Source organism: Cryptomeria japonica, chromosome 3 (genome assembly GCF_030272615.1).
Source record: "Cryptomeria japonica chromosome 3, Sugi_1.0, whole genome shotgun sequence".
Taxonomy (NCBI): domain Eukaryota; kingdom Viridiplantae; phylum Streptophyta; class Pinopsida; order Cupressales; family Cupressaceae; genus Cryptomeria; species Cryptomeria japonica.
The window spans coordinates 812,610,068-812,629,309 of record NC_081407.1 but is presented as its reverse complement, the minus strand read 5'-3'; the positions used below and the strand labels follow the sequence as shown (position 1 = coordinate 812,629,309).

At 38.8% G+C, this 19,242-nt stretch overlaps 1 protein-coding gene across 1 annotated transcript in view; it reads right to left on the bottom strand.

Annotated features, from left to right (window-relative positions):
* The window catches only part of LOC131054347 (E3 ubiquitin-protein ligase APD2), a 79,517-nt gene that overhangs the window by 24,476 nt on the left and 35,799 nt on the right, over positions 1-19,242 (bottom strand). The window contains exons 6-7 of the mRNA XM_057988833.2: positions 674-756; positions 426-572 (exon numbers count right to left, since the gene is read on the bottom strand). Coding sequence (XP_057844816.1) covers positions 426-572; positions 674-756 — 230 coding nt within the window. The remainder of the gene's footprint in view (positions 1-425; positions 573-673; positions 757-19,242) is intronic.

Genomic DNA, 19,242 nt, shown 5'->3' with positions numbered 1-19,242 from the left:
TCTTTACTTTATCCCACTGTTTAACCATTATATGAGATAAATATAGGCATCACATACTAATCAACATATTTTTGTAGCTTCACAAATTATTTTGTTTTCTGATCATTTGCACTTGTAAGTTGTAACTTATTGAACACCTTCATAGTTTTATTTTTCAAAACTACTAAATGGTCTCCCCATTTATATGGTATAATCTAGCATTATATAACATTTACTCATGATTAAACTAAAACAAAAAAACCAAAAGTCATGGTTGGCTGCAAACATAACAAAAGGTGCACGTTTGATGCACATTGCAAACACAACGATTTTTCCATAGTCCATATAGATCTAACCAAATATTGTGCTTTTGTCATGCTCATAATAAACCTAGTCAGATGCAACTATATCAATGAATCTTAAATAAAAGTTCATCATGCTGATACCTGTGACTCATCTGGTGTTGTTATAACTCCAACTTCAGATCCCTTCAGTGGCAAGGCAATCGTACATGATCTTACATCCAAGGGGCACCAGAAATCAGCCTCTTCTGTTTCATAAACTTTGGCTCTTATTTCCATATTGAGCTCTAACTGTTTCCCAAAGCAACTTGCAAAAGTCATTATTTCTATAGAAAAGCAGATATATTGAGTCAATCAGAAGAACAATCTTTATATTTGATGTCCAAACTCACTTCTATGCTCGTTTGGTAAAGATTTGCTATGCCAATATAATATTCATCGTCCTTGGTTGCTTCAAAAGTAATATGGCCGTGTCCTGATGCAAATGAAATTGTGAAAAGACTATTACAGGACAGATCTTTTGAGTTATTAAACCTATATAGTAAAATTGCAATTTCAAATATTTTTTAAGAAAATATGTCTTGATGAAAAGAGACATTTGATAATGTTCATAGAAGCACCATCATCCCCAATCCCCAAGGCATGAACATGTTCTGTTGGACTTTGTTATGGTTTTTCTCACAAAATTGTAACTCAAGGGACTACAAAGTCCATAACATATTTGGATAAAGGTTTACATACCATTTTCCACCATTTTCTACTTAAGGACCCCATATCCCAAATAGGTGTAAACGGGTGCTAGCTATGCCATGCAAAAATGTTCACCTTCATTTTCACCAGTTTACCCTAAGAAAATTCATGTTGGTTCTAATGAGAAACTCTAGTGTGATAATTTATTTGCTGTTTAGATGTTTTGGACACATACTTCCAGTAGTTAAAATGTAGTGATTGCTGAAGGAAGAAATCCAATTGCGTACAAAAGAAACTAAGTAAATAAGAAAAACAGCAGTTAAAATAAAATAGTACAAGTTCAGGCAATAAGTTATGTACTACACAAGACACTATTCTGGCCCCTTGGCTAGACAATTTGAAAAAATGAAAGGATCCAGACCCTAATGAAGCTACACGGCCAGCATAAAAATAGTTTAAAACTCAACAAAATAATAGCCAAGTAGTGAGCCAAATGCCTCAGGGAAGTTATTGGAGCATTCACCAAGCTTTACCAATGTTTAGCCAAGTATTCTCCAAAAATATTCCAGCTAGCAGAAAAATCTTCTCTTGTTTTTTTCAATTGTTTTTTTCAATTGTTTATTTTTTCCCTCTACTGCGGATTTGAATAGTTCTCAACATTCTTCATAGCTATGCAAGAATTAAGTTCATTTCCTATGCTTTTTAACACTATTTTGCAGTTATCTAACTTTATTCCGTGAATTTATGGTTTTCTTTAATATGCCAAGATTTTCCCTAGTCTAGAGTCCAATCAAAATTTTGGCCTGGCAATTGCTTGCTCAGTTCAGTTTCTGAACTACAAGCATAAAATAACTTTTTACTTTGCGACATAATTTTCGGACCTATACAAGTAGTGAACATCACCAAATATTGTCTCAGTCTAAAACCTCTCTATATTGTATGGAAAATACTGCCAGGCACTCTTACTTTTATTACAATTTGATGCAGTAGCATTACAAGTTTTTTAGTGGTGTTTAGAATTGGCAATTTGACTTGTAGGAATCCACACTAAGAAATTGAAATTGAAATGACTGTTGTACACCAGACCGTTCACGAGTAGAGTCTTTCTCCAGAGTTTTTTGATAGGGAGGAGTTGTTGAAGGATTTACAAGACATCTATTTTAAGGAGGTTTAATGTTGACAGAGACATGGTTAAAAGAGGGGGGACAGAAACTCAAAAGAAATCCAGCATGCCACTATCCCCCACATAAATGCAAATCACACCCATTCTCTAATCAGGGCAGATGGTTCAACCACTACTAATATGGAGGAAATTAAGTTCAAGGCTAAAAGCTACTTCAAGGTTATATTCACCTCTAAATTTAAATCCCAAGGTCATCACGAATGACAATTAATTTGTGGTCCCCTTTTCAGGAAAAGAAAATTTGTTCTGCTGTTTCCAGTATGGCTACATACAAGGCCCCTGGGCTAGATGGCTTCCTACCGACCACCTTTCAACCTTTCTGGGAGATCATGAAAAGGACATCATAAAAAGAAATTGCTCTGAATATGAAGAGGATGGATTATGTTAGGATTTCTGCTGTTAGACCCAATTCTCTTTGTAATACAGTCTATAAGATTATATAAAAAGAAATTGCCAATAAATTTAAAAAGAGCCTCATCTTTGTCAGCCCAGCAAAGGCAATATTGTGGAAAGGGATGCAAATCCTACATGCATCCATCCTTACTCATGAACAGGTACACTGTATCTCCCAAAGGAAAAGGGAAGGTGAAAGAGTGGAATGGAACATTCATCTAAAATCCTTGCAAAACTGGGTTTTTCTACTAAATATGTAAATTAGATTTGCACTTTCATCTTCCCTTCCAAGTATTCTATCTTGGTGAGAAAATTTGTTCTGCTGTTTCCAGTATGGCTACATAAAAGGCCCCTGGGCTAGATGGCTTCCTACCGACCACCTTTCAACCTTTCTGGGAGATCATGAAAAGGACATCATAAAAAGAAATTGCTCTGAATATGAAGAGGATGGATTATGTTAGGATTTCTGCTGTTAGACCCAATTCTCTTTGTAATACAGTCTATAAGATTATATAAAAAGAAATTGCCAATAAATTTAATAAGAGCCTCATCTTTGTCAGCCCGGCAAAGGCAATATTGCGGAAAGGGATGCAAATCCTACATGCATCCATCCTTACTCATGAACAGGTACACTGTATCTCCCAAAGGAAAAGGGAAGGTGAAAGAGTGGAATGGAACATTCACCTAAAATCCTTGCAAAACTGGGTTTTTCTACTAAATATGTAAATTAGATTTGCACTTTCATCTTCCCTTCCAAGTATTCTATCTTGGTAAATGCAAGCTCAATAAGTTTTTGGATTGCAGTAGAAGCCTCCAAAAAGGGCTCACCCTGTCCTCTTAGTTCATCATTTTAGCCAATGTTTTGAGCCCTAAGGGAGATTGTTAGTGCTGGAACCCATAAGCATATAAAGGGGCTTAAAATCTCTTCAAAAATGAAATCTCTTACCCATTTACAATTCATTGACAATAACCTCCATTTCAGAGTTGTTTCAACTGAGGAGGCTATGCAAATGAAAAATCTCCTAGATTTACACGCAAGGTATGGGCCAGCTCATTCGTAGTGAGATGTCCAACATTTTTTGTCTTTAATGTCCTTGTTTTAAGCAAAAGCCTATTTTTGCTATTATGGGATTTCAGATTGGGTCTCTTCCCAGCCTGCATCTTGGAATTCCAGTTTTTATGGGAAGAATGTCGAAAGGCTTATGAAATCCTTTTCTGGAGAATAAGAGCTAGATTGGACTCGTGGAAAAGCATGTGTCTCACTATTCCAGGTAGGTTGCAGCTAATTCAATCAGTTCTATAGGCTGCCCATCTAGTTGTTCTCCATTATAATGTCCCCAACTCCCCATCAACAATTATCAAGGAGTTCACAACTATCTTTCACTCCTTCCTATAGAAGGAGAATGCTTCCACCCACAAAAATGTGCTCTAGTTATATGGAAGGATATAATCATGTGTGTGTGTGTGTGTGTGCCCAAATAAAAGGGGACTAGGTTAAGAAACCTTGAGCTTTTAATAGGGCTATTAGAAGAACTGTTGTGGCACTCTTTTAAGAAAAGAGATTCAGAACCATGCACTAAGGTGTACTTAACTAGCTAGCGAGGATCCTTATCAGTTACATTCAAACAAAAACTATCCTTCCAACTCAAAAGAACGGAATTTCATTCTAGATCGTAGGGGAGTTACTTGTAATAATCTTAAATGGTGCTTACACTCCAAACTGTTACCCCAAAATCCTAGAGAAGCAACTCAATACCAAGACCCAAGGATGTATGTCAATCTAGGGTAAAAAGGCAAAACTCATGACCAATGTGTGGGTATATAATTGCCAATTGAGAAAAGCAGGCAACTCCTTTGCATTTTTGGCTCTATTTGATCAAGGAGGGTAATCCTAGAGGTCTAAACAGGGCAAAAAAAGAAATGACAGAACAATAGGTCTCATGCAAGCCATACTCTGTGCATACAAAATACCCCAAACATTTGTCACTAAGTATTTGATATACTGGCTTACTAATGTGAAACATATACAGGCCTCTTATATAGCAGCTAAACTACACATTACACATGTAACTAATGATTTGAAACTGTTCCACATTCACCTAGATTAGCTGCTTTAAAATTTGCACAGTGCATATGCAACTTGGAAATACATTGAAGCCTAGCTCTTTGAGGTATATCAAACAAGAACTCTCAAAAGACACGAGAAAATTTATATTGCTAAACCATGCAAGATGGAAAGACCTAAACTACTTAGTCTACAAGAGAGGACAAGAAACATGATTTAAAGAAAGATTTAATCACTTAACCACTTAGGACTGGTGCCATTCTCGTTAGGAAATAGAATAAAAAATTGAAATGGAGAAAGATATTATGTAATTAGATATACATCAATAACCCATTCCTTCTCAAAGAAGCTCCATATGTTATTCTAAGCAAATCATTACGAAGCCTTTGCAATGGTTTTACAATCCAACTAATAAAAAATAACTGTGATATCCCCATCTAAACAGTGAGAAAATGGATGCCCACTTTAAAATAGAATTTAATAATGCATAATAATACAAATTAAAATATAAAATATATAGATATAATCAAATAAAATCTTAATAATAATAATAAACAAGATTTAATATATGATTTATATTTATATTAATATTCATTTCATATTTATCAAATAATAATATATAAATAAAATCAATAAATAACTAATAATAGATATAATTTTCGAGACAACTACAATTCCTAAAATAAAGATTCTCAAAATAAATAGGATTGTATATATCAGTATATTATAATTAGGGAAATATGAATATCTCCATATTCACGTGCCAGACTTAGGCACGTTAAATCTTCCGCCACTATGAAGGTCGTCCCGAGTACGGGAGCACAAATAGAAGTTTGGAGGCTCCTGGATAGGAATCGATTGAAGAGAGAAGACCATTTAGCAGGATACACGATAATGTGCAAACAGTAATTTTATTAATCAATAAGTGGAGATTAATCATAAAAGCCGCCAAAGCATACAAGGAAATTAATCATATGTTGGGAAAAGGACATATTAACAGAAACGCAAATACTTACGGAGATATGATAATCAGTAAAGGTATGATCATTCATTGAGCAGCGATTAAGGAGTCTAATTGATAAATCATAATCATCTTCAACAAGGTGCGATTAGTATGAGGAATGAACATGACGGTGAAGGGTCACGACCTGTCATTCCAATTGCAACATATAAGAAGACTTTAGAAATCACTTCAGTAGAGGAATACATTCATCATCTATTTCATCTCCAGTTGGGATCGCTCAGACTGAGTATTGCATTTGGCACACATAGTGGTTGCATAAGGAACGATTCCAAATCAGGGAGAGCACCAAATCGTTGCATGTTTCTACAGCTATATCAGGAACAGCATCTTTATACATTGTTGCAAGTATATAAATACTAGACACAAGAGCATATGACAGCAAGTTAATACCAATAACTACATCTGCGCATTCCCATAGATAGATCAGACACAGTAATCTGCATAGCTTTATAAGGAACTAAACCAAACATAGCATCATAAAGATACTGCAGATTTATATACTATGGAAAGATTTGTACCAGTAAACCCAGTGAGACATTAAGATTCTTTGCATGTTTATACCTATTCAAATCTGAAACAGCGAGCAATCTGTTGTGACGTATTCACACATCGCCCCATTGCAAATGGGGACCCCTACCTTTTTGCTTTCTAGGGTTTGTTTTCTAGATCTTTTAGGGTCCTGTCTATTAGCCTTTGCGTTTTGAGTATCGTCAGGGGGATCGCTAAGATAGCAGGCTCTGTTTTAGCTAGGGTGAGGCAGTGGATGCTCAGGGTTAGGGTCATCTTTGAAAGTCTTCCTTAGGGTGAAGTTTTGCTATGGTTGCTAATTGTGTCTTGTTTTTGAAGAGGTCAATGAAGCTTGGTGAGTGAATATCATTTTTGAAGGTCTGAATTCAGTCAAAATGGTGAGTGATGAAATCTTGGGGGTTGATTGATGAGTAGTTGACCTATCTGTCCTTTGGAGACGCCTTGGCCAAGTCTAGGCATGATGATTTGATGAAATGGTCAAGAAGCTTGAGCTAGACTTGAATTTCGCTTCTGACCCTTCCAAAGCGTCCAAAGCGAAATTTTACCAAGGACCCAAGATTTCACCTAAGTCAAAGAGTGGTTGAGCGAATTGGCAAGGATATGGAAGGATATGCACCAAGGGTTGAGTCTAGGGCAAAGTCAAGTTAATTCCAAAGTGAATCAAGCCTAGAATCAGGAATTTCGCTCCTGACCCTTCCAAAGGGTCCAGAGCGAAATTCTTGAATGACCTTATTTCCTCACTAAGACCTTGAAATAAATGCCACTTTGAGAGCAATTTGACTTGATAATGATAGGAGGCCTAAGAAGTTATATCAAGCCAAGAAAGGGAGGAAAAAGGTGAGAATTGAGCCCAAGAAAGAATTTCGCTCTTGACCCTTCCAAAGGGTCCAGAGCGAAATTCATATAACCTTCATTTTCTTCCTTGTTATGGTCAAGTTTTGGACTTCTAAGGCATGGTTGGAGTGACCTTGAGGTGTTCTAGCCTTTGAAAGGAGGTTTGAGGCAATGAAATGGTGAAAATCAACCTAGAATGGAAATTTCACTCCTGACCCTTCCAAAGGGTCCAGAGCAAAATCCTCATCTGACCCTCTATTTTGCCTAGGACATTTGAAAGACCTTGTTTTGAGCTAAGTAAGTGGCAAATAGACTTGATGGTGATAAGGAGAGGTGAATTTGAACAAGTTTGAAGGTGAATTGAGACAATGGAGTGTGAAATCAACCTAATTTATGAATTTCGCTCCTGACCCTTCTCCTTGTTTGCACTGAAAGTCTTGTTCCTTGGACATGGTAAGGGCAAATTGATATGTTCTAGCCCTAGGAAGTGATTGAAGGCATTGGAAAGTGTGGATTGTCCAAGACAAGAATTTTGCTCCTGACCCTTCCAAAGGGTCCAGAGCGAAATTCATTTTTTCTCTATTTTGCTCTTTAACTTGACCGAGTTTGGAGCTTCTAAGGAATGATTTGGGGGACTTGGATGCATATTTGCCTTGGAGAGAAGGTTTATAGCAATAAAATGATGGTAATCAACTTGGAAGGAGAATTTCACTCCTCACCCTTCCAAAGGGTCCAAAGCGAAATCCTCCATTTGACCTTCTTTTTTTGCCTTAAGCCCTAGGTTGGCCTTGTTTGGAGCTAGTTTGATGGTGGATTGCCTTGATTAGGGTGGAAGGAAGTTGAATTGATCACATTTGAGGAAGAATTGGATGAATGAAGTGGAAAATTAACCAAGAATGAGGATTTCGCTCCTGACCCTTCCAAAGGGTCCAGAGCGAAAATCCCCATAGCTCTCATTTCCTTCCTAGTTTTGGCCAAGTGTTGGTTTCTAAGGCATGTTGGAAGGTGGATTGATATGTTCTTGCCTTGAGAAGTGGTTGAAAGCATTGAAAAATGAAGATTTTGCCTAAAGGATGAATTTTGCTCTTGACCCTTCCAAAGGGTCCAGAGCAAAATTCTTCATAAACCTCACTTGCTTCCTTGCTTAGGCTACTAACCTTGTTCCTTGGGCGAAGAGTGATGTATTTTTACCTTGCAAAGAAGATTGGAGTTGAAAAGATGAAATATCAAGCCTAGAGTGTGAATTTTGCTCCTGACCCTTCCAAAGGGTCTAGAGCGAAATTCCCCAAAACCTCTCTTTTCTGTCAAATTTATGCCAAGACATGTGGATCGGGGTGAACTAGGATTGGAGATGTCCTTGGGCATGACTTTGAGTTGTTAGTAATCAAAAAATGTGAAGGAATTGAGCAAAAGCTAGGATTTCGCTCCTGACCCTTCCAAAGGGTCCAGAGTGAAATTCCTAAGATCACCTATTTGCCCTTCATAACAAGACAATTTTTTGGTTTTTATGGCCTAGATAGGAATGGAGTAACGTTTCCTTGACCTTGGAGGTGAATTGAAGTGGAAGATTGAAGGAATGAGCTCAAGAACAAGGATTTCGCTCCTAACCCTTCCAAAGGGTCCAGAGCAAAATCCCAGATAGGTCCTGTCCCTGGCCATGATTTTTAGTGAAATTCTCCTTTCTAGCCATTTTGAGGTCAAACAAAGTGTTGCAAGCATGAGAGAAGGATCCAAAGGGAGAGTCAAGGTAGAACAAAGCGAGAAGGATGGAGCTAAGTAAGAGAAAACAAGCAAAGAAAGAATTTCGCTCCTGACCCTTCCAAAGGGTCCAGAGCGAAATTCCTCAAACCACCTATTTTCTCCTTGTGTGAAGCCAAAACATTGATTCCTATGGCGTGGTTGAAGGTGGAGTAATGTATTTTTACCTTATAAGATGAATTGAAGTGAAGGAAATGAAGGATCAAGTCTAAAACTTGAATTTCGCTCCTGACCCTTCCAAAGGGTCCAGAGCGAAATTCTCAATTTCACCTAATTTGCTCATAATGAAGGTCAAGGGGTGGATTCTTAGGCTTTGATGGAGAGAAGGCTAGTGTATGCTTTCCTTGGAAGGCATTCATCTGTCCTAGAATGTGAATTTCGCTCCTGACCCTTCCAAAGGGTCCAAAGCGAAACCTTAAAAAAACTCCATTTTGCTCCAATTTTGCATCAAACTTGGTTTTGGTTGAGATTGAGGGCATCCTTAGACATTTATCTGAGCAAGTATGGTCACAAAGTGAGAAGAATTTGAGCCATGAATGCAAATTTCGCTCCTAACCCTTCCACAGGGTCCAGAGCAAAATTCCTAAGTGGTCTAGTATTTTGCCTGGGTACTTGAACAAAACCTTGTCCTTGGCAATTTTGGAGGTCAATGACTTGATCTTGGTGGAATAATGTTGAAAATGAGGTCTGATTGAGCAACTTTGTCAAAATTCGCTCCTGACCCTTCCAAAGGGTCCAGAGCGAAATTTTTATAAGGCCTGTCCCTAGAGAGGATATTGAGCGAAATTCCATTTTGATGTCTTCTCATTAATGATTTAAGGTGGAAAATGCTATGTTGAAATGAATAAGTCATATGTGCTTAATCATCCTTTGGTTTATTTTGCAGATGGGAGGAGACCAAGCCAGGACAAGGGCAACCTATTCCAGTCCATCCTCATCAAGGACATTCCAAGAGCACAAAGATGGACTCAAGGTGTTTTGAAGCCTTGGAAAACTACAGGTGTTCAAGAGGTTGCCAAAACCTTCACTTCAACACGCTAAGGAACCACATGATGACAAAGAAAGGCTTTGCCAGCACTTCAGGGCAAGATATGCTACTGGAGAAGGAAGACTTGACAATAAGGAAAGCTCATCAAGCAAAGGAAGTACATCATTCATCACGTCAGAGACAGAAAAGGATCAACCAAGTCACAAGCGTTAGACAAGGTGGCATCCCAGTCATCATTCCTCCAGTTGGATTGGTCCACCTCAGCATGACCAGATTCAATGTACCTAATTTATCGGAGGCGGCACCAACTTCAGTATACCTACCCCTGCTTCCTATTGGTCCTCACTCCTCGAATGTAATTTTCTCATTGGCTAAGGAAGTTTGTTATAACAAAACCTAATTAGGGTTTCTATCCTGTAATCCTAGCCATTGATTCTAAGTCAATCAAAGTCGTCTGTTTGTAAAGGGCTCCCTATATAAAGCCTTGGCTCCTCATTTGTAAAGGTTAATAGTTAGTTAATAGTGAATAGTCAGAGTAGGAAATAGTTAGAGTAGAGTAGAAAGAAAAGGCAAAGATTGTTGCCAGGATATTGTTGCAAAAGACTTGTAAACTACATTGAAGAAATGGTGAATTCTATGGGTCGATTCAACAATTTGCATGGTCTCTATGATGAATAATGATGACCAGTTAGTACCAAACCGGTACTGAGAGGGGGGGGTGAATCAGTACAGACAAAAAACTTTCCCGAACCAGTTTGACTGCAAAGACTGCACTTAACTAGTAAACAGTAACACCGGTCTAAATCAGGGCACTACCGATAAAACACGATGAGAATGTGAAAGACATAAACCGGTAACACATAGATCTCCACACAATCTAATATCTCATTTCCACTTCATCGGTATGCATAAACAAATAATATATCATCAAAAATATAATGACAACTGATTCAACATGCTTTACCACTTGACAAAAAATATTAAAGCATCACACATGACACATTGATTTTTCACGTGGAAACCCAACTGGGAAAAACCATGGTGAGGATGAATACCCACAAGCTGTTCTTTGAACTCTTCTGAAGTCCGCTCTGTTATGAGCCTAGTCCGGTTAAAGACTTTTACAATAGGTTCTGCTAGGAACCGATCCTGCTAGGGATCACCCGGTTAAGGGATGGCTAAATACCCGGTTAAAGGTTAGAACCCTGTTAAAGGTTACCTCGCAAGAGGATTTGAAGAACTCATTGAATTGAGTCACCCTGTTAAAGGATTTACACAAAAGCCTGTTAAAGCTACCCGATTAAGGGATTTTCCAACTGCTGAAATGGTTAGAAGTCAACAGGTAATACACTGATCTGATAACAGCACACAATGCCAAGGCAGATCCTCTTTAGCTCCTTTGCTTCTGCAATCACACTCTGCAGGTATCAACACACTTCTCCAGTCTGGCAAGAATCAAGTATCTCTTCACTTGGATACACACATAGCATTTGCCAACACCTTCAAAATGAAAAACATCATCGACCTTATAGGAAACAGATAGGTCGATAGCATAAACCCTAAACATTTAGGTTTAACAATTCAGTCAATTCAATCCTGACCATTAATCATGTTGCATTGAATACAACAGTCTTGAACAAATCTCAAGACGTTCTCCAACATTCATTCTTTGCCGCTTCAGGAAGTTGATAACCCATCACGTGCTCTCCACCGTTTACAGAGACTTCGCACATTCCCGATGTAGATAGGATCAATCTCCATGCAAGATCCTCAAGGAAATCCTTCACGCGCACAAGGCTGATGTGGCAACACGATCTGATCTTCATTACAATGCTAACTTCATCACAAGATGTCATCAGTTGAATCACACAGGCTTGGAATGCATCAACTGGGAACCCTGAAGCTAAGACTACCAACTGGTAGTCAAGCCAAATGAAACCCCGATACAAAACTTCCCATATACCGGTTCTCATTCCAACATACCACTTCACTTTTTCCCATATACCAGTTCATAATATCATACTGGTTCTCTTGCCAGTTTGCTTACTTCAATATACCGGTTCATACTTCAGCATATTGACATCAATGACAACATACAATATCATCATGTCATCAACCTCTGCACATATGCCAACAATCTCCCCCTTTGGCATTGATGGCAATATACAAAGATATCTCTCTGCTTCACATCTTCTCCCCAATACTACAGATATCTTCTCCGCTTCACATCTTCTCCCCCTTTGACAACAATGCCAAAGTGGAGGCACAAACAGCTATGTTCCACCATGTTGCTCCCCCTAAGGAGTAGCATCCTTCAACACACCAATCCTGAAAAAGATTTATCAATGCAATACCTGACTGATGTGGAGCACACACCTTTAGTTCACCTCTTGAAGGGGCAGCACCCTAATTCACCTCTTAAATAGGTAAATGTAGCCTTCGGTAGAGGCTTGGTGAATATGTCTGCTAACTGCTCCTTACTGGAAACATGTTCCAATAAAACCTCTTTGTTCTGAACCTTCTCCCTCAAGAAATGATACTTGAGCTCGAAGTGCTTGGTTCTAGCATGCAAAACCAGATTCTTGGAAATATTAATTGCACTTGTATTGTCACAGAATATACTTACCGGTTCAGATACAGGAACTCTGAAACCACTTAATACATGCTTCATCCAAATTGTCTAGGTGCAGTTCATAAATGCTGCAACATATTCCGCTTCTGCTGTAGACTGAGAGATACAACTCTGCTTCTTACTCATCCATGAGACTAGTCTACCACCAAGAAAGAATGCACCACCGGTTGTGCTCTTCCAGTCGTCCACATTACCAACCCAGTCAACATCTGTAAACATTTTCAGGTTGAAATCATTACTGTATGGATACCATAATCCGTAGTCAATAGTTCCCTTCAGAAATTCTAAGAATTCGCTTGACTGCTACCAAGTGGGATTCTCTTGGACTTTTCTGGAACCGTGCAGTAATGCCCACTGCATGTGCAATGTCTGGTCTGCTATGTACTACGTAGTGTACTACGTAGTGCAACTTACCAATCATTGATCGGTATTCCTTCTCATTCACCAATGTTGAGTCATCCTCTTTTGATAATTTACAACCGGTCACCATCTGTGTACCAACCAGTTTGTTGTCTTCCATGCCAAAGCTCTTCAACACCTCTTTGACATACTTGGACTGATAAAGATACCATCTTTCATTTGTTGAATTTGTAGTCCAATGAAGAACTTAATCTCCCCTATAAGTGACATCTCAAATTCCTTCTTCATCTCATCTGCAAAATCATGACTCATCTTGTCATCTCCACCAAAAATTATGTCATCAACAAATACTTCATAGATCAAAATCTGATCTCCTTCTGACTTCAAATAGATATTTCTATCTTCACTTGTTCTTTCAAATCCAGTCTTCACAAGATGGGAGTGTAAGCGTTCATACCATGCTCTAGGTGCCTGCTTCAATCCATACAAGGCTTTATGTAGCCTACACATCATGTCACTGTCTTCTGATAGGGCAAACCCATCTAGTTGCTCTATATAAACCTCCTCTTCAAGTATTCCATTCAGGAATGCAGATTTTACATCCATTTGATATACTTTGAATCCCTTGAAGGTTGCATATGCAAGAAACATACGAACTCCTTCCAATCTAGCTACTGGAGCAAAGTTTTCTCCATAGTCTTCTCCTTCTTCTTGAGCATATCCTTTACACACCAGTCTGGCTTTGTTTCTTACCATTGTGCCATCTTCATTCAACTTATTTCTGAAAACCCATTTGGTGCCAATGACATTTTTATGATCAAGTCTAGGTACCAAAGAGCATGTACCATTCTTTTCTATCTGGTTAAGTTCCTCTTCCATTGCCTTGATCCAGTCTTCATCTTTATGTGCCTCTTTAAAAGTTTTAGGCTCAAATTCAAAGATCATGCAAGAATTTTCTCTGACCTTTCTTCTTGTAAGAATTCCTGCATCCTTATCTCCTATGATCTGCTTTGGATCATGATTCAGCTTTACATACCTAGGAATGATCTTAGTTGTTTCCTCTTGCTTTTCTTCGTCATTCTCATCTTCATCAGCATCAGCATCTACCGGTGTAGAAACACTGTTACTGGTACTAGGTTGTTTTGCAACCAGTTCCCAGAAGGTTACAACCAGTTCATCTACCACTCGCTCACTGCCAGTTTCCTCAGGTTTCTCAGAGGTTTCATCAACTCTAACATTGATACTTTCAACAATTCTCTGAGTCCTATTGTTGAAACATTTGAGAGCTTTGCTCTTGGTGGAATACCCTAGGAATATTCCCTCATCACATTTTGCATCAAACTTGCTCTGGTGTTCACTCCTCTTGATATAACATTTGCTACCAAACACTCTAAAGTAGCTTACCACTGGTGTCTTACCCGTCCAATACTCATAAGGAGTTTTATCCTTACTTTCTTGATGAGTACCCGGTTCATAGTGTAGACTGCAGTGCTCACCGCTTCTCTCCAGAAGGTGTGAGCAACCTTTCCTTGAATCAGCATCGTTTTGGCTGCTTCAGCTACAGTCCGGTTGTTCCTCTCTGCTAGGCCATTCTGCTATGGTGTCCGGGGGGCAAACAGTTGCCTCTTGATGCTGTTCTCTTCACAGTACTTGTTGAATTCACTAGAAGTGAACTCACCTCCTTGGTCAGTTCTAAGGCATTTGATTCTCTTACCACTTTCTTTTTCAACCAGTGCTCTAAAGGCTTTGAACTTTTCAAAAGCTTCAGACTTATCTTTCAAGAATGTGACCCACATCATTCTTGAGCAGTCATCAGTGAGAATCATAAAGTACCTATCTCCCTGCACACTCCTAGTTTTCATAGGACCACACAAATCAGTATGCACAAGATCAAGTAAATTGTCTGCAGTGAAAGATTTACCTTTGAAGGTTGAGGAAGACATTTTCCCCAGTTGACACTCTCTGACAAAAGATTCTTCGGTTTGCTCAGCACAAGCAATCCTCTAACTACCTTGATCTTGTTGGCCTTCACAATATTATCAAAGTTTACATGGCAGAGTCTCCTATGCCATATCCAGCTATGATCAAACTTATCCATTAGACATGTACTGATATTTGCATTCAGCTGAAATAAGTTACCTCTGGTCTGCATACCGGTGGCCATTAGTTCACCACTCTTTCCTTTTATTTTGCACACTCCATCTTTGAATTCCAGAGTAAGTCCATTATCATTCAGTTGGGCAACACTCAAAAGGTTGTGCCTGAGACCTTCTACCCAATACACATTATCAGCGCTGCTTTTTCCATTTAGAGAGATGGACCCTCTGCCTTTTACCATACATAGTGCATCATTACCAAATCGGACCACACCACCATCATACTCTTCCACAAACAGAAACTTACTCCGGTCACCAATCATGTGGTGAGAACAACCACTGTCAATAATCCACTCATTGGAATTATCAAAGCGGGAGACAAGAGCCTTCTTGTCTGACACATCTTCCTTAACTGCTACAAACACAATGTCTTCACTTTCTTCATCTTCTGATTCCTCATCAGTGACACCTTCATCAACTGCTACAAAACAGTTTCTCCTATTTCCTCCTTTGAACTTCTTGAACTTCTCTGGTTTGTCCTTATTATCACCATTAGGACAGTTTACAACAATGTGTTCTATCCTATTGCAAGAAAAGCATTTCAAAGGGAGCTTACCCCTATATTTACCAGTTCCCTTAGGAAGTCTGTTGGCAAGAAGAGCTTCAAATTCCATCAGGATCTCCTCATCATCCATTTCTCTACTTTGTCTTGGTTCACAATTGGTACTAGCTTCTTTTCCCTTTCTAGATGGTGCAGCAAATGCTCTAAAGGCTCATTCAGTCTTCTGAACACTACCATCATAACTGTTTAGCTCATAAGCGGTCAACTTAGCAATGATAGAATCAAGGGACAACTTTGTCTTGTCAATAGATCTCAACTCTTGAATAGCGGCAACGCTTATTGCATAGACCAGTAATAAGGTTCTCAAAACTTTGCTGACAATGGTGAAATCATCCATTGTGCCTCCTACACTCTTGATGTCTCCAACAACAATTTTAATCCTTATCCCATATTGTTGAATGGTCTCTCCTTCAACCATTCGCATATCTTCAAACTTTCCTCTAAGGCTTTCTTCCTTAGCCTGCTTTACATGCTCATCACCGCCATAGATAGACTCCAGAGTATCCCATACATCTTTGGGATTGTCTTTATCTTGAACATCAATAAACTCAACATCAGAAAGGTTGCTGATAAGAGCCTCCATGACTTGTCCATTCTCCTGAATTTATCTTCTTTGATCATCGGTGAGAGTACCGGTAGGGACAACATAAGTATTCTCAACATAGCTCCAGTGTTGAGCACCCATGCTTTTGATGTATATCTTCATTCTGTCCTTCCATATCTTCAAGTTATCTCTGTTAAACTTTGGACCTTCCCTCTTCATCATTAAAGTAGGATCTTTTCCTCAAGCAGTTAAGCTTACAACATAGAGGACCTGGAGGATGCTCTGATACCAATTGATGAATAATGATGAACAATTAGTACCAAACCGGTACTGAGAGGGGGGGGTGAATCAGTACAGACAAAAAACTTTCCCGAACCAGTTTGACTGCAAAGACTGCACTTAACTGGTAAACAATAACACCGGTCTAAATCAGGGCACTATAGGTAAAACACAGTGAGAATGTGAAAGACATAAACCGGTAACACATAGATCTCCACACAATCTAATATCTCATTTCCACTTCATCTGTATGCTTAAACAAGTAATATATCATCATAAATATAATGACTACTGATTCAACATGCTTTACCACTTGACATAAAATATTAAAGCATCACATGAAAAGCATCACACATGACACATTGATTTTTCACGTGGAAACCCAACTAGGAAAAACCATGGTGAGGATGAATACCCACAAGCTGTTCTTTGAACTCTTCTGAAGTCCGCTCTGTTATGAGCCTAGTCCGGTTAAAGACTTTTACAATAGGTTCTGCTAGGAACCGATCCTGCTAGGGATCACCCGGTTAAGGGATGGCTAAATACCCAGTTAAAGGTTAGAACCCTGTTAAAGGTTACCTCGCAAGAGGATTTGAAGAACTCATTGAATTGAGTCACCCTGTTAAAGGATTTACACAAAAGCCTGTTAAAGCTACCCGGTTAAGGGATTTTCCAACTGCTGAAATGGTTAGAAGTCAACAGGTAATATACTGATCTGATAACAGCACACAATGCCAAGGCAGATCCTCTTTAGCTCCTTTGCTTCTGCAATCACACTCTGCAGGTATCAACACACTTCTCCGGTTTGGCAAGAATCAAGTATCTCTTCACTTGGATACACACATAGCATTTGCCAACACCTTCAAAATGAAAAACATCATCGACCTTATAGGAAACAGATAGGTCGGTAGCATAAACCCTAAACATTTAGGTTTAACAATTCAGTCAATTCAATCCTGACCGTTAATCATGTTGCATTGAATACAACCTTGAACAGATCTCAAGACGTTCTCCAACATTTATTCTTTGCCGCTTCAGGAAGTTGATAACCCATCACGCGCTCTCCACCGTTTACAGAGACTTCGCACTAATCATTCAGCTTAAGCTTTCCTCAGAAGATCGCACTAATCTTGTGGAGATGATCCTAGGATGTCAAGGCAAGACTTAGTTAGAATTTCATCAAAGGTCATTCATTGCTCTTACGTTCTTAGTGTTAGAAATAGATCTCGTTCCAACCCTTATCCTTTTTCCTTTTTTCAAAATCAAGGGCCGGTGAAATTCCACGTTCCAGTAATATCCAAAGCAAATCAGATGCTCAGGTCATCGAAAGTAAGTCCCCTTGTGATTCCAGCAAAATCACATCATACTGCAAGAGCTTATCCACACGTAGAGAACCTACAATCAGAACCTTGGAGCTACTCCGATTGATCCTTCAGCGAGATCTTCAGCAATCGGGAAACTTTGTTCAAGAGAGGATAAGATACCTTGGTATTTTATTCTGTGTTCGCATGTGCATAAAAAACACATCAACACAATCTTATTCCAAAAAACTAAATAGTTGTGCCTATATTTTATAGTTAAATCAGAGATGTCATCTGTACTAGATATATTTTATATTTAACACCATTTGCAAAGTAATACCAGCATATAGTCAAGAACATTAAGGAAATAAACCTCTTGCAATTTATTATTACAAGTTATATGTCCCTATTTCGTGAGTTATTATATCAGGGGGCATTACAATAACAATAGGTCAAAAAAATTGACGCTAGAGATACATACACTATCCTTTGAAACATATCAAATAAGCATGGAGACATCCAAATCTTGAAGAGGCCTCTGAAAGACAACACCTTCTACAAACTCAACACAATACAATCCCTCAACCCGTGCAAACTTGAACATACGTCAATTGTACAAGATAGATGGAGTGAATACGAGAGAGAGAGGGGGGGGGGGGGCGGGGGGGCAAGAGTGAGAGAGAAAGAAGGTGACAAAGACAAGTAATAGAGAGAAAGGTTTAGACTTTAGAGAGAGGGAGAGAGATAGAGAGGGGAAAAGATAGAGAAATAGAGCTGATAGAGATAGGGAGGCAGAAACAAGGAGTGTATGTGTGTATATGCATTAGAGAGAGTAGAAGTGGAGAGATATAAAAAGAGGGAATGATAGAGAGAAAGGGAGAGATAAGATAGAAAGAGGGAGAGAGAGAGAGAGGGAGGGGGATATATAGGGAGAGAAAGAGATAGAGATAGGGATAGAAAGGAGAGAGAGTAGAGATAACTTGGTAAAATATAAAGGGGGTGAGAGAGGGACCAATGGAAGGAGAGAGAAAGGGTGAGTGGGAGAAATAGAGATAGAAAGAGGGTGACAATGAGAGAGGGAGAAATAGAGAGATAGAAAGATAGAAAGATAAAGATATAGGAAGTGATATATGGAGATGTAGAGAGGGATATAGAGAGAGTAGGAGAGATGAAGGAAGAGTGTATAGGATCTAGAGATACAAAGATAGAGATAGAGATAGAAAGGGAGAAATCGGGAGTGTGTCTATATAAGTGGGAGATATAGAGATAGAGATAAGGAAGGAGAAATATAGAATGTGTGTTAGTGAAAGAGATATGGAGATAGATATAAAGAGGGAGAAAGATAAAATTAAATAGATAGAAAGGAGGAGAGAGGATATTGAAGTAGAGAGATATAAAAAGAGGGAGAGAGAGAGAGAGAGGGAGAGATAGAGAAATAGATATGGTGGGAAGGGTAGAGGGGGAAAAGTGAGAGATACACGGAGAAGTAAAGAAATATAGATAGGGGAGACAAATAGAGATGATAATAATAATCAAATGGTATGCTACCTGTTGTGACGTTTTCACACATTGCCCCATTGCAATTGGGGAGCCCCACTTTTTTCTACTTTCTAGGTTAGTCCTAGTGTCTTTATCTATTAGCCTCGCACTCGAGGATGTATAGT